The 14,751-nt window shown below is 38.5% G+C and overlaps 1 protein-coding gene across 8 annotated transcripts in view; it reads right to left on the reverse strand.

The window, feature by feature from the left end:
- LOC103710951 (autophagy-related protein 18g-like) overlaps window positions 1-14,473 on the reverse strand; it is a 28,046-nt gene extending 13,573 nt beyond the window's left edge. For 2 of the 8 annotated variants that reach the window (XM_088715240.1, XM_008796888.5), the window contains exons 1-7: window positions 13,867-14,427; window positions 8,995-9,456; window positions 8,437-8,868; window positions 8,037-8,282; window positions 7,877-7,937; window positions 7,107-7,462; window positions 6,836-7,008 (exon numbers count right to left, since the gene is read on the reverse strand). In XM_088715240.1, the coding sequence (XP_088571366.1) occupies window positions 6,836-7,008; window positions 7,107-7,462; window positions 7,877-7,937; window positions 8,037-8,282; window positions 8,437-8,868; window positions 8,995-9,456; window positions 13,867-14,037 (1,901 nt within the window). In that variant the 5' untranslated portion in view covers window positions 14,038-14,427. Of the gene's footprint in view, window positions 1-6,835; window positions 7,009-7,106; window positions 7,938-8,036; window positions 8,283-8,436; window positions 8,869-8,994; window positions 9,457-11,252; window positions 11,367-13,866 lie in introns of all 8 variants that reach the window. The other 6 variants (XM_088715239.1, XM_008796887.4, XM_026806184.3 and 3 more) reach the window with 5 other exon arrangements.
- Between the last annotated feature and the right edge of the window lie 278 nt (window positions 14,474-14,751).

Genomic DNA, 14,751 nt, shown 5'->3' on the forward strand with positions numbered 1-14,751 from the left:
GGTGTCGAGATCCCTGAAGATACCTCCATGCCGAACCCTAACCTTGAAGGCCCCAGATGGTGGCAGAGAAACAGATATGGGGTGAGGGACAACGAGAAGGGTGACACCGAAGGAAGGAGCATTGACAAAGGTGCCAAGGGAGACCGAGCACGATCAAATAGACAGACGATGAGAGAAGAGAGAGATATGGGAATCAGATGAAGTCTAGGGGGATGGGGGATTTTTTCTATAAGGGTGCTCAGTTCAACCCAAACAAATTGGGTCTATACCATCCAAAATTGAGAAAATTGATTGGTCGGCTTGATTTGGTCTGGTCTGGCCCAGTTCGTTCCTTATCAAGGTTTGCCATACATACCATAGCGAATAGGACAGTACGAGGCACATACCATACAGTATTGCTTCGATTCCGGTATATGGTACGGGGCATGTACCAACACTCGGTATGCCGAACTGGCCCCGTACCATAACATACCGTACAGTGATAGCATGGCACCAATATCAAGACGGAGTACCTTGTTCTCTACCCTTTTCAAAAGCCAGAATTGTCCCGATCCTAGGCCAATTCAATGCAGCACACTCCAAACTGCCCTGTTTAGAATTGTTCGGCGATCCTTGGGCCAAACCACTATTATGGGCCTATTAATGACCAGAAACATTTTCAGGAAAGCATATTCATCAATTGACTTTAATCTCAAAATCTAAGACAAATTGCCAAAAATTAGGGTTACAAGGAAGGTTTTCTATAAGGAAAGAAGTATTGATCTCAAGCACACCTCTTCCAAAATATAAGGAATCTAAAAGTTTGTTTCCTCATTTTTTTATCTTTTGTTATTCATATTTCACTGTATCATGAACTAGAAAATTATCCAGAGTATAAACATCAAACTTCACACATTTTAACCCATTGAGAAAACACAAATACCTTAAATGACAAGCATGCAACACTAGGTACGTCGTTCCCCTAATTCAATAGTCGAATCATTACATGATTTCACAATCTTAATAACTTACTGTCCACAATATTACTCATTTCTTGAACATATTGTTCCAATTATCGGATGAGGATTGCAACCGGTTGAATGTTTGTTGTACACAAAAAAAAGGCTAATTGCAACCTTGTTAAAGGGCTTAACCATAGAAACCTCAATCCGGATTTTTGGGCTTAAAACAAGTTTTAAAATTCTTTCCTTAATAAAAACTGTGCTGAATCAAAATCTCTCTTCTTTTACAGGGACCGGGGCATACCCCAAACAATAATTTAAATTTGTAACTTAATAAGGCAAAAGAAAATAAACAAGAACCCAAACAAGAATGCAATTTTTTTGGTTTCATCTTAGACCAATGTAGCTTGCAATAAGTTAAACGCTTGCATCCTAGATTAGATCTCTGAAAGAGGTGAAAACATTCATCTCAATGTGTTTTGATGACACATCCTTCAGATGAGCTTTGCACCAAAATGATATAATTTCCTTAGGTTTATGCTGAAAATCAATATACTGCTTTGATATAGTAGAACCTCCCACTAAATTGTGCTTAACATTTTCAACAACCAAAAGATAATATATAATTATCTTCTATAAATGTATACAGTTATTCTTCAAGTAAATTAATTATAAGGCAGTTTTTTCATTATTTTGTTCTAATTTTTTGTAATTTATTTATCATTAACATTTAATAATATCCTTCCTGACATCTTGTTATTCAAAAAAAGCCATTGTCACTAGGAAGAAGCCACAAAGTGTAATATATGCAATGTTTGTCATATTGTCCAAATTGTCTGGTTCGGGTCGTACTGCCCCATACCAAGTCAAAATTGGTATGAAAACACCATTCAAGCTAGTATAGGCCCTAAATCAGCTTATGTTGACCCATATCGAGTTGAATCATATCGTACCACCAAGTAGTGCCCAAAATCAGGGTGTGTAACATACCATACCAAGCTGTGTCACTCGGTTTCGGGTGGTACCGTGATAAAAAGTTAAAATAAAAGGTTCATAAACTATCTCGGTATAGGGTGCATACCATACTATACCAATCATATCGTACCGAACCGGTAACATATCAATACAATATCCAGTACCGAGATTGCGGATCTTGATGTACATTGTATATTCCATGTCACAATAAGGCCTCATTTGGGAATGTTTTTGAAGAGTCAGAAAGTGCTTTTTAGTCCTCCAAAAACATTTTTGAACCATTTGGTGGTGTTTGGTAACAAAAATGAAAGTACTTTCTGGTTCTTCAAAAAGTTAAAAAATGTCTCCTTGGGAAATAGAGCTTCTCCCCAAAAGTAGGGAATGGCTAAAATGGAGCTTCTCTCCAAAAGTAAGGGTGGCAATTTTAGCCAACCCATCGAGTACCCAACCTGACCTGACCCTAATGGGGTGGATTTTACCCGATCCATTTAAACTTAGAGCTATGTACGGGTTTTAGAAATAATACCCGAAACGTGTTCGGGTCAGGTGCGAGTAATGGTAAGACCCACCCTAAACTCGACCCGATATAATATACCCTAATTCCCCTCCCCCCTTCACTCGACAACCGCACGGCCCATCGCCTTGTCCATCCCCCTTTTGCCTAGCATGCTCCTCCGTCCCTCCCCACCCCATGCTCTTCCATCCATCCATCCATCCCTTTGATTGAATAGTATCTGACACAAATATTCGTGCCAACTAGGCTTGATTCAACCACCATCTACCAACAACTAAATAAGGGAAAAAAAGAAAAAAGAGAGAAAAATAGAGGAGAGCTTAAGTAGAAGACCCTCAACAATGGATCACCTTCTCCGATTCCTATCGACGATGGATCACCTTCTCTAATTCCCATCCTCCCTTCTTTTTCTCTCGTCTCTCCGCTCTTAGGGCAAGAAAGGGACTCTGTTTCTTGGCCGCATCTAGAATCCAACGAGGGCTAGTAGAGATCAGCAAGGATCCCAGAGGCCTCAAGGTATCTCCTCCATCTCTCTCTCCCTCTCTCTCTCTCTCACGATTTTTTTTTTCATTTCCACTAAGAGAAATGTTGGGATTTTTTTGTTTGTCATCTATTTGGGGTTCAGCTAGATGCCTCTAGGGTTGGAGGGTTCTAATCCTCAAGGCTTCCCCGAGGATGACACAAATGAAATAAGTGCCCGAACCAATCTAACCTGCCACAACCCTCGTCTAGTTTATCCAACTCGACCCGCCACAACATACCTTTTCTACTCTATCCGATCTGACTCCGAAGCGGGTATAGGTAAGGGGTTTTCAATTGCAGTACGAATATTAGCCGACTCGACCCATACCCGACCATTGCCATCCCTACCCAAAAGCTCTACTTGCTAATGTCGAAAAATTATTTTTGGTTTAATAAATTTTTTGTAGTGACCAAAATACCCATGCTAAAATATTGTACTGTATTATTATTACATTACTATATTACATTATGTTATTATAATAATATAATAATGCATAATGATATCTTATCGTACCACTTCTTCTTACATTATTATACTATACTATACAATATTATATTACATTTATAATAATATCATACTATACCAATATTTTAATATGTAATAATGCATTATTATATCACATCATATCATATTATATTGTTATATTATATAATATTATATTACATTATAATAATATTATAGTATATAATAATATTTTAATATGCAATATTATGATGTATGATACTATACTATACAATATTATGTAATGTCCTTTATTGTCATTTTGTCATACTAAAAGTACTTTCTTGGTTTGATCACCATGCAAATGTATAAGTTTCACAGCACTTTAGAAATATAGTTACCAAATAGCAAACAGCTCTTTGTTAATAGCTCTATTTTCAAAAACTTTACTACCAATACAATCCCAAACAAGGCCTAATTATCAAATCTACATGGTAATTAGTATGACAGCACAAGTTTTTTAATAACAGCGGGATAGCAAGGCATCCCACCATCCTGAGTGTCAAGAGAGGGCAGAAAGGATTGAGTGTGTTGGGACGAGATGACTCAAGAAATGGACTGAGCCAGGATAGGATATCCACCATCCCGAGTGTCAATACGCCATATTTAAAATGTTGCAATATCTCATACACTACATGACATTTTTAGGGAGACAAGAATTTTCTATTATCACAACTCTAATGTCAAACTTAACATTGTCAAATTTGTCATCTTTACCCTTGCTCAGTTCAAAATTTTAATTTAACTACATTGATAATTCTACCTTTTTGTTTTTTGAATTTCTTGATTTGCCCACCACTTTATTTCAAACACGTTTGAGACTGAGAATTAAATGTTACATCCAACATGGGAATAGGATAATCAAAGCGAATTATGATCACCTAGTCTAAATAAATGGGAGGGACACATAATAGGACTATCATGTCAAGAAAGACAAATACAAAACATGGTTATGATTATCATTGTTTAGGGAACTAAAAGAATTTCAATTGTATATGATATACATCATGTAATACACTACCTCTAAACAGTTTCATCTAACGAAAAACATGGGAAAAGGATGAGAAAAAGACCATGAGTCCAATAAAATAGACTCAGAAAAAAATGATTTTATTGATCTCAGAATTCACCTTTAGATTTGACTTGCATCATCATATAATACATATGCATGCACATGACACATGCACGCACACACAAAAACACATTGATATTCTAAGCCTAATGCTTCAGTTTTATTTGAGAATAGATCCAAACTCACAAAGTATGACTGTGATCAGATTTGAGATAAAGAGGCTTAAATATAAAGGGAATTTCCAATTGAAAGATAAGGTTCATGAAAAGTTGCTTTCAGAACCTGACAGGCAACTTCCCACGCAACCAAAGACATTACAAAGAAGAAGATATCAACAATTAGTAGAGAAATTTGTCTGCTATTAAAATCATGTAATTCCCACAAAAACTAGCCAGTTCTTTCCTCATATTCAGACTTGTCCAAAAAAAAAAAAACTTATCTCTCACTTTCTTATCCTTAGTACTTGCATTTGTTTTAGGTGGATCACATCAGATAAACAATATGAAAGGAAAAATATCCCGATAGTTGCTGGCAACATGAAGTGGACCTACAGGTCCCAGATAATAAGGAAGCAGACAGCTTATAGTCTATCCTCTAAAATAAAACCACACATCACTTTCCAATAAAACGATTGCACCCTGATCAACTGAAATAAACATACCATGCCATCCACAAACCCTTCAGGAGGAAAAAAGAAAGGCAAAACCAAGTATGAGGCCTGCATTAACAGGCAGTTCCAATCCCCAGTTTCAGTGGACCACCACAGCTTGATTAGTTGGATTCTAGAGTAGTGAACCATCTTAAAAAATTTCCGCCAGTAATGACACCTATCATTTGTACAGCATACAGAGGCCTAAAACTAACTTTTAAGTCAAAAGAATCATAAACAGCCTCTTGGCCCACCACCACCTGACTTCTTCTTCACCAAAAAGGGATGCAGGTACCATAGCAAATTCGGACACAGGAGCAGGGAAGTAGAGCTTTAAAAAGGACTTGAGTAAAAACTTCTCGGAAAGAGGAGCAGGCACAAAATTCAGAATAAAATCCAAAGCAAGTGTAGCTGCCCAAGTGGAAGAACAGTCTGGATACAAGGGTGAAATTGTAACACCAAGCTCTCTTGCACTACAGTATTTCTCCTCTTGTTCAACAGTTATTCTAATTGATTTAAATTGCCTAAAAAATTATACTGCATAGTAATTCAATAGCATCATAAGCATATGTCAACAAAAAAGTAAAGCATAGGTACTTCAAATGGACATAACATCCAAATTAAACTTATGGCCGTTCAATTGGCAACTTATATGACAACAAGTCCATAAAAACTTAAAAACATATGTAGTATATAACAGTTGTCTGATAGACTCTTGTAAAGCCCATTTTGAAAGGTCAGTCATAAGACCTAGAAATGAGTTTACAGAATTAGACTCCCCTTATTTTTTGAAAGGCTGAAAAGCACAAAATTGATAGATTGCTCTAGATCTCATAGCCAATCCAGCCCAAACAGCTATCTAAGGGATTAAAAGGTGTTGTATCTTAATTTCCTTGGTAAAGGAGAGACAGGGGTTAGGAAGTCTGTAAGGGAGGGATGGCTTTTGCATTCATTTCCTCATTGTACTTGTGGCTTTGTCTATACTTCTCAAGTATGCAACTAAACTTCCCTTATAATAATCAAGGGGTTTTTTTTTCCAGTCTAGCTGCATTAATCTTGCCTCGACCAAAGCAAAATGATTCGGCATCTTTATGATTAAATAGATGAGCCTCTGAAAACCTTTATTGGTGCCCACAATATATGATGTACTGACCACAATCCTTCTCTACAAAAAAAATAATATTATATAGTGTAACACAAATCCTGGGATGAAGCTGTTACAAGGGATATTGTGAAGTTCATGAGATGAGGCAACAGCATTAGCATAGAATAGATGGCTAAATAGGTTTACAAGCAAATACTATATAATAAAACACATATCTAAGAGAGATACTATTCAAGTCCAGTTTGACAATGGGCACGTAGAAGACATGCCATGCATGATTGAGAGTAGACTCTCATTCGATTATAGACTAACTAGATTAACCTATAAGACAATATCCCAATCAGAGGCTAAAAAGGAGATATATTTGTCGGTTGAATATGGTTTTATATCAATAGTAAAATATCCACAAATACAAATTCCAAAAGTGTAACTTTAGCATGTGTATAAATATAAAATCTAAACATTGGAAATTTAAGAGGGATGCTAGTGGCAAACTCAAACCATATATAGATGATACCAATTATTCAAGTCTTTGTGAATGTGCATATACATTACCTATCACTCCAATCTGACTGGGAGCAGTGAAATTGCTCGAAAACTGGTAGTAAATCTTTTCTCCTTATTTCGACCTCATGAAAGGATAACTCTTCAATCTCAATCTCTCCATTAGTACAATCATTAAAAGACCTTCCACTAGTTCTTGATGGATCCATCACATAACAAGAAATCTATAACAAAAGTATAAAACAATTTTTATTTACTGTCAATAATAATTAGGAAAAAAACTGGTAAAGCATTAAAGGAAATGACAGAACAAGGTGAATACCTTAGATATCTGCCATATTGGAATTCTTCCCGAGCTAATCTGCACTTCGGCATTGGAAAGGTACCAGTGGGGTCTTTCGTGACTCTTTACTGACTCTTTACCAGCTATACTATTGGTGGATGACATAGAACCTGAAGTTTCAATATCTTCACAATCAGAAGTATCCATGACTGTCTCAGCATTCTGTTGATTCCTAAAGGCAATTCGAAGGATATTTTCCTCTCTTTCAGGCCAATTAGATCTTCTGCAGACATCCCACCATTGAACTGGTTCAGCATTTACACGCAACTCCTCATCCTGAAGTTGCAAAAGAGGACCAGATCCAATTCTTGAGCTGCTATCAGATGACTCTGCACCTGAAGATGGCAGAAGTTCATGTTGAATCACATGACCAGATGGAGAGTAAACCAAAAGATGCTCCAATGAATTGGCCTTGGAGGGAATTTGTAGACTATCATGGAATATAGAATTGTGGAAAACAGCAGCAATGGCACCTGACGGTACCGATATCTTTCCAGCTGCAGAAGCTGCAACATTGCTAACAGTATTTAGCCAACCAGAATTACAATTTTTTATCCTACTAACTACAGAAAGTGTAACAGGAGGTGGAGGTGGAGGTGGACGAAATTGTTGATCTGTAATGCATGACGTAGTTGACCACCATGGCAATGTGAGGTTAGGAGTAAGGATCGGCCCATCACTATGAGAATCTTGTGGTTGAAGACTAGCATCACCACCGAATGGAGATAACACAAATATATGGCAGGTACCTCTGGATGAAACAATTGCTATCCATTGACTATAATGACCAAAACAGATGTCCTGTATGACCTGGAAACAAACGAAAAAAGGAAAATGGAAGAGTTATAACATTGACAGAAAACAGGTTTCTACAACTCATGTCAGATGAACAATTCCTCAGGATCTTACAGCAGTTGTTAGTCCACGATACAGCTTGTATAGATGAACATGAGACGAAGTCCAATCATAACGCCCAGAGCTAGAACCATTTGGTATGCAGGTTGGCATGATCCGAAAGACATTTATATTATGCCCATGTACAGAAGCTGTAACCAGAAGGGTACCACTAGGATCAAAACACAGAGCAGATATAGGACTGGTGTGAGCCCTGAATTGTGAAATGACTTCTTTTGTAATGAAATCCTTGATTACAATCTGCAGAAAATCATTACAGGCCAAATTTAAGCAGGAAAGAACCAGATGTATATGAATCTGCACGTGGCTAATTTACAAGGCATAATTTGCTTGAATCATGAGAGATAGGAACAGAGCAAAAGAACATGCACAACATAATAAGTTTAGTTCTAACCATTCCTGCATTATCTGCATCACTATGATGCGCTGTTGATGGAAGTCTTCCAATCCTCCTTGAATTCGATGACAAGGGAGAATTAGAACCATCAGGCAGAAGCTCTTGACAATATTTTGAAAGTGTTTTGTATCCCATATCTCCAAGATTGAGTATTCCAGCAGCCAACTGTTTACTAGATTCCATTGCATAACGAGCCACTAAGCTCCCACTGCCAGGGGAAGTTGATGGGCTAACACCTGGTGAGGGGGTAAGGTTTTGGGGACTGAGGCGCCCTGTGTTTGACAACAGTGGATTATTGGAAGCATAAGCTAACCATCTTGGACCAACAGCCATCGGGCCATAACCAACATTAACCCCAGCTGCTCCTTGCAATGGATAAGTCAGCACGCTGAACTTATTCTCAAGAGTAATTGCATCAAAGCAGTATATCTGTCGTGAAAGAGTCAAGTCATCAGTAACGCTCAAATTCTTAAAGTCATCACTCTCAAGTCTAAAAAGATAATTTACAGACCATACATAATCATTTTTATTGCTAAATGAACCCTAACTTCTTACTTGTGCTGCAAGAGCCACAGCAACTATTTGAGGACTGCATCGTACAATATATACAGCCGACCGAAATCTCCATACATGCACATAATTGTGAGATCTTAGTGAGTAAAACCGAACAACTGTGGGAGTGGAGACAGGATTTCCTGAATGAGGCTCGCCAGTGCTTTCTCTGATCAATGCACTCAGACGACCACCTTGCACCATACCTGAGCCATTGGTTTCATCACCAGCAACAACCAATAGCAAAGGATGTGATGCTCTGAATCCTTCATTGCCCTCAGACTTGGCAGGAATTGGCTGCATCTGTAAAAATGTAACTGGACCATCATGCTTAGAGACCAGTTCACAGACATTAGAGGCATCCTCAACATCAAGAACTTGAAATCCATTAGAATACCCAAGAAGTAGAACATGCTTGAATGAAGATGGACCAAGTTCAAGCTTGTCAAAGCCAGCCCACAAGACCTGTTGGAGTAATAACATGTTAGAACAGATCATGCTCTGAAAAGTTAATTTCAGAACCTCAGTGTGAACCAAGCAAGTAGCAAATGCTCTGCAATGATTGCAAAAATATGATAAAGATGCCATGTAAGAGGAAGGCTTCATCATACCTAGTAAATGAACAATGTACATACACCAAATAAACAAGAGAACAAGACTACAAACTCAAATCTCTGCTACATCGATGACAAGAGTTCATAACAAATCTCTTTCTTTCTCTGCTCAATGAGTGTTCGATATAGGGGATAGGATCCATCTGCTCTCTCTCTAAATTTTTTTTGCTTCAATTTAGAGAGAAAGAGCAGATATTTCTATATAAAAAAAAAAAGAAAATCGGGAGATGATTAAATAATAGATACATAGACATTTTTGATTTAGCCCTCCGAACTAAAAAATGGCGAGCGAGCTGACGGAAGCGTGGTAACCCCGAGGGGGCTGTTTGCCAGTTTCTTTCGCACTTAGATCTCCGCCCATGCAAGAAAAAAAAGCAGAGAATCCGCTGTTTGCTAGAATACGCTGTTGAAGAGAGACAGTCTAATTCCAAAAGAGAAGAGTCACGGCCTGTGCTATAATGCATCCCAAAAAGCCTTCCCCCCCACCTTCAAGTCAACAACCCGTGGTGCCTGCTCGTGACACATAGGGCTTGCTGCGATTCTTTTCTCCTCTCTTTCGAGAAATAAGCTTATCTCTAGTAATATTATACCTCATCTCTCTAAGTATCATTTAGAAACCAAGTTCTTATTGAGCAAAATTATTAAGATGAAGTAGCTTTTACAAGTTATTCATAAATAACCTATTATGTGTACAGTTTTCCATGATTTCTCTTCACCTTTCCCTTGGATTTGCGGTCACTCTGGTTTCAAAAACCATCGAATTGGGACAGCATGACTGATACTGTACCATTTCGGTGGGAAACCTTGAACTACTACAGATACCAGGAAGCCAAAATAACTGTATGAGTACATACCGGGCATACCGTTCTATACAAGTCCATACTTGTGCATAATGGCAGTACCATATGGCCGAACTGGTCGGTATGGATGGTTTTTCTTTTTTTTTTGGAATATGTTAGTTTTCATACACATTATCGATATCAGTGCCATCCTAATATTGTACCTTCATGATGGAAAAACAGCACAGGTTTTGATACTAGTATTTAAAATCTTGGGGGTCAATAAAAATCTATTGCATAATCCATCAACCTACCTTTCTCATTTCATGTAAGACTGCTCCATCCTGGTTGTCATCCTTTCAATTCCAATACTTAACCCAAGAGTGCCCTAAGATCTTGTCTTCCACTATAATGTTGAATGCTCATAGGGCCCCTCTCTCAAGTAGGAGCTAATCCCACATCGACTAATAAAATGAGTGCCATTGATCCTCTTTCCAATAACTTAAGCTTTTGGGCTCGAAGTCCATCGCAAGTGGTATCAGAGCCAAGGCATTGTGCATCACAACTCTTATTAGTCTCGAGTGGGAGCAACCATAATAAAGGCGTCACAAGATTGGTGGAAAAGATTGTCACAGTCCCACACTGACTAATAAAAGTGGTACCAAATGGGTTTATGAGCCTCGGTCAGTCCTCCTCCGAACAACTTAAGCTTCTGACTATAAATCCGTGACAAGTAAGACCAATAACATCATTCTAGATATACCAACTCTAGAACAATCTCATGCACTCGCATGCAAACAATCCAAATGCAAGAATTGTATCCAATAAAACTTGAAAAAAGTTTTCATCCAGCAAATTGGATACCAACCTTATAAAATGGTGTAAAATTCTGGGCAAAATTAACTTCGGGAAAGGTGAGGCCTGCTCGGATCCTAATGAAGCTTGAAAGAAATTTGTCAAGCCATCACATGTAGATTAAAACCTGCAAAGCTTAATGGACATCTTTAAATGTGACTGTCCTTATGCTAAATGATTAATCTTATTATAGGGCTTCGAAAACTAAAGGAGAAAAGAATTCATGCCTCCATATTTCAATTGAAGAACTGGATGATGGTGTGTGAGAAATTTATTGAAGATGAAATTATCTTTTTATTATCAACTAAATTTACACTACTTCTTTCATTCATTTCGGTAATCAAAAGAAGAGCTTGACATGAACTTTTGAAGATGGATGCATCAAGCAAAATTTGTTTGAATAACATTCAGATGTTATAATATGCCCAAATTACGTGCACCATGCAAAGAGATAAACCTTGCTTAACAAAATGTAGTACCATTCTTTTGCACACATAAAAATACATAAACTTGCAAAAAGACCTGAACTCTAGCTATTAATGATACTCCTCTTGCTTGATTACATGTATATATCTTATCAGACATATAAAATTTCATACTGGCATTATCACATTTTTATGTAAAAGGGCTGTGAGCCTAAGTGCTATATATGAGTTAAAATAAGGGCAAATCGGCCAAACCCCATACTCTAAGTTGAGGGTGAAAAACAAGAATAGATTAATAATATGGGCAAGTTGTAGAAGAAACCAAAGGATAACACCTCATTGAAAGAACTTAAGCTTACCTGAATGTACAGGTTTCTTCCAAAGCACAGTTACATGAAGATGAAAACTAGGCAACTTAGTTACTGACATTAGACAGATAAGGTTAATCATTTTATAGGGATGGCAAAAGAAATTAGTTTGAAGACAAGTTGCCAAAGCGCCTCTATCAATTTGCATGGGTCAATAGGAGAGTTTGATCAAATAGTCACAAAAAAATATTTCCGCAAATAGATCCATCAAATGTAAGAATTCTTAAATGATAAATTTATCTTTAGCATGTTTATCATCTTGCAGCATTTTGATGCTATGAAAAAGAAAAATTGAACATAGGTGATCTTTAGTATGTCTACCAACTCTTTTCTTCTGTTATCCCTAGTTTTATTGGGTACTCTACAATAATTTAATCCAAGAGTTTCATGCACAAAACCTGTAGAATATCCAGAGGTTAAAAATCACTTGAGATTTCTTGGTGAGATTGGGTCTTGCTTACTTGTATCACCCAATATTCATAATAACTCCTTCAACAAATTTTATGTTCATTTAAATATAAAATGTGTTAATAGATTTCTTACATAGTCTAGAAATTAAGGTTAGCTTTTACTGAAAATGTTAACAAATTGCATAACACGCTTTAATTTGTCCAACAAATCCTAAATTGAAGACATTCAAGTGCTCACATTTTATCCAACAGAAACCTCATGTTATCAAACAACAAAACCTGCCTTCTAGAATATAGTGCTTACAGTTCTGTATCCTTTACTCCAAATGCCCTACCTCCCCCTATAGGAAGCACCTCAGCAGAGCTTGGCCCAACAATCTCACAATCCATAAGAAGATGTAGAATTCCTCATATATAAACAATATCTAGCGAACAATGTCCTTTAAACACATAAAATCACCATGTTAGTAATATTTGAGCTTCTCGTGAGCATTTAAAGTTGTTCATTTTACAAAACACATGATAAACCAAGGTTTGTACCACCCCATATTGGCAAACCATGTATTGTATGATGCTGATACATGACCATATGCCCCCTCCAGACCATGGTATTTCAAACCCTTCCTTGAGCAATGAGAAATTTCTTCTATGATATTTTTCCTTCATAAAGGAAATACAAGCCCAGCAAGGTTTCATTCTATTCTCTTGTTTTCTACTTTTCTTTCATCAAGAACTAGAGCTATTAGGACAGAGGAATATGCCTTAAGAAAACAACTGCTATCATGGATAGCTCTCCCAATATGCCTTTTCAACCACTATCCACAGCATGCTATCTCAAAAGCATCTGAATGTTGTGCTTTAAGATACCTTCAGTATTCCATGTCACAAACTATCCCAATAGTTGTTTGCCATTTATTCGCAATGTCTCTTCAAGACCATGGAGCAGAAGGATTTCTCACACATACATGGATACTTTACAACAACATGTACTAGATTGGAAAAATATGGAAACTGGACTTCAAACTTCTTAAGTATATCCATAGCATCAGAATGCATCATCTCAAAGGCATCAAACCAGAACTGCCCTAGAGCAAACCATGAAGACACGCCAAGGTGTAAACATCAAAAGAAGCGGTTCCTCTACTCATTCAAAGCGGGAAAAAAAAGTTTCTTTTTTGAGCTACTCTCTCTAAAGCATCAACCGCAGGTTTGCAACGGAAAATCCAAGTAGCACCAAGTTCTCCTAGATCCAAATCATACAACCACAAGTTACCATAAGCCCATTGACCTAAATAAACACTTCCGCAAACAGTCACCCCACCAACAATCACTCGAAAAAAAATATATAAAAAACCAACAACCAAAGCATCAATTTCTTGCAAACAAAAAGCACAACAGAGAGATGTAGAGTGGTTTAAGCGAACCTGGTCCTTCTCCTCCTCGGCGGGCACCGCGATCGAGGCCGCCACGGACGCCCCCGCCGATCGGACGGTGGACGCGACCGACCCAGCGTTCGACGACACCGTCTTCAGGCACGAGGAGATGATCCTCAGCGAGTTGGGCAGCAGCCCGTTCCTACCCTTCCCCCTCCTCATCTTCCCCCCTCGTCCTCGTCCACAACCCCTCCTCCTCCTCCACTGGCCGTCCCCTCCACCCCCTTATCACCCCTCCTCCGCCTCCGTCGCCGCCTCCGCCTGTTCTACCTACAGCCACCGCCCATCTCTGAGACCCGCCACCACCGGCGATGGGAAATACCATCCGAGTCCCGATTCCGCCGGCCGCCCACCGGGAGACCTCCGTCAGCTCCCAAGTTTTGACTTCAGGGCCATATCTCTCGCCCTCTCTCTCTCTCTCTCTCTCTCTCTCTCTCTAGCCCCCAATCAGACTCAAAGCCAGAAAAACACCATCCCCCCTCCCTCTCTCTCTCTCTCTCTCTCTCTCTCTCTCTCTCTCTCTCTCCACTTTTTCTTCAATCTCTCGCTCTCTCTCTCTCTCTCTCTCTCTCTCTCTACACTAATAGAGATCCGTTTCGGTAATCCGCTGGCAGAAGTTAATTAAAGCCCCCGTCCAATCCACTCCCCATCAATCACGGCGCAGGGGGCCCACCGGAATTAAGGTCAGATCCACGATAATAGCAGATTGCCCGCGGGGCATCCGCAACCGGGTTTCTTTAAAAAATTCTTGCACGCAATGGGAACATTAAATTAGATGCCTTGCCAAGCTTCCTCAATTCCCACCCTCCCGTTATTATTATTATTTATTACCGCTATCTATTCTTTTTATTCCTCGTTTATTCCCCGGCTTTAAGT

This window comes from Phoenix dactylifera, chromosome 2, assembly GCF_051530095.1.
Source record: "Phoenix dactylifera cultivar Ajwa chromosome 2, Ajwa_hap1_PhDact_Kaust_v1.1, whole genome shotgun sequence".
Classification (NCBI taxonomy): Eukaryota; Viridiplantae; Streptophyta; class Magnoliopsida; order Arecales; family Arecaceae; genus Phoenix; species Phoenix dactylifera.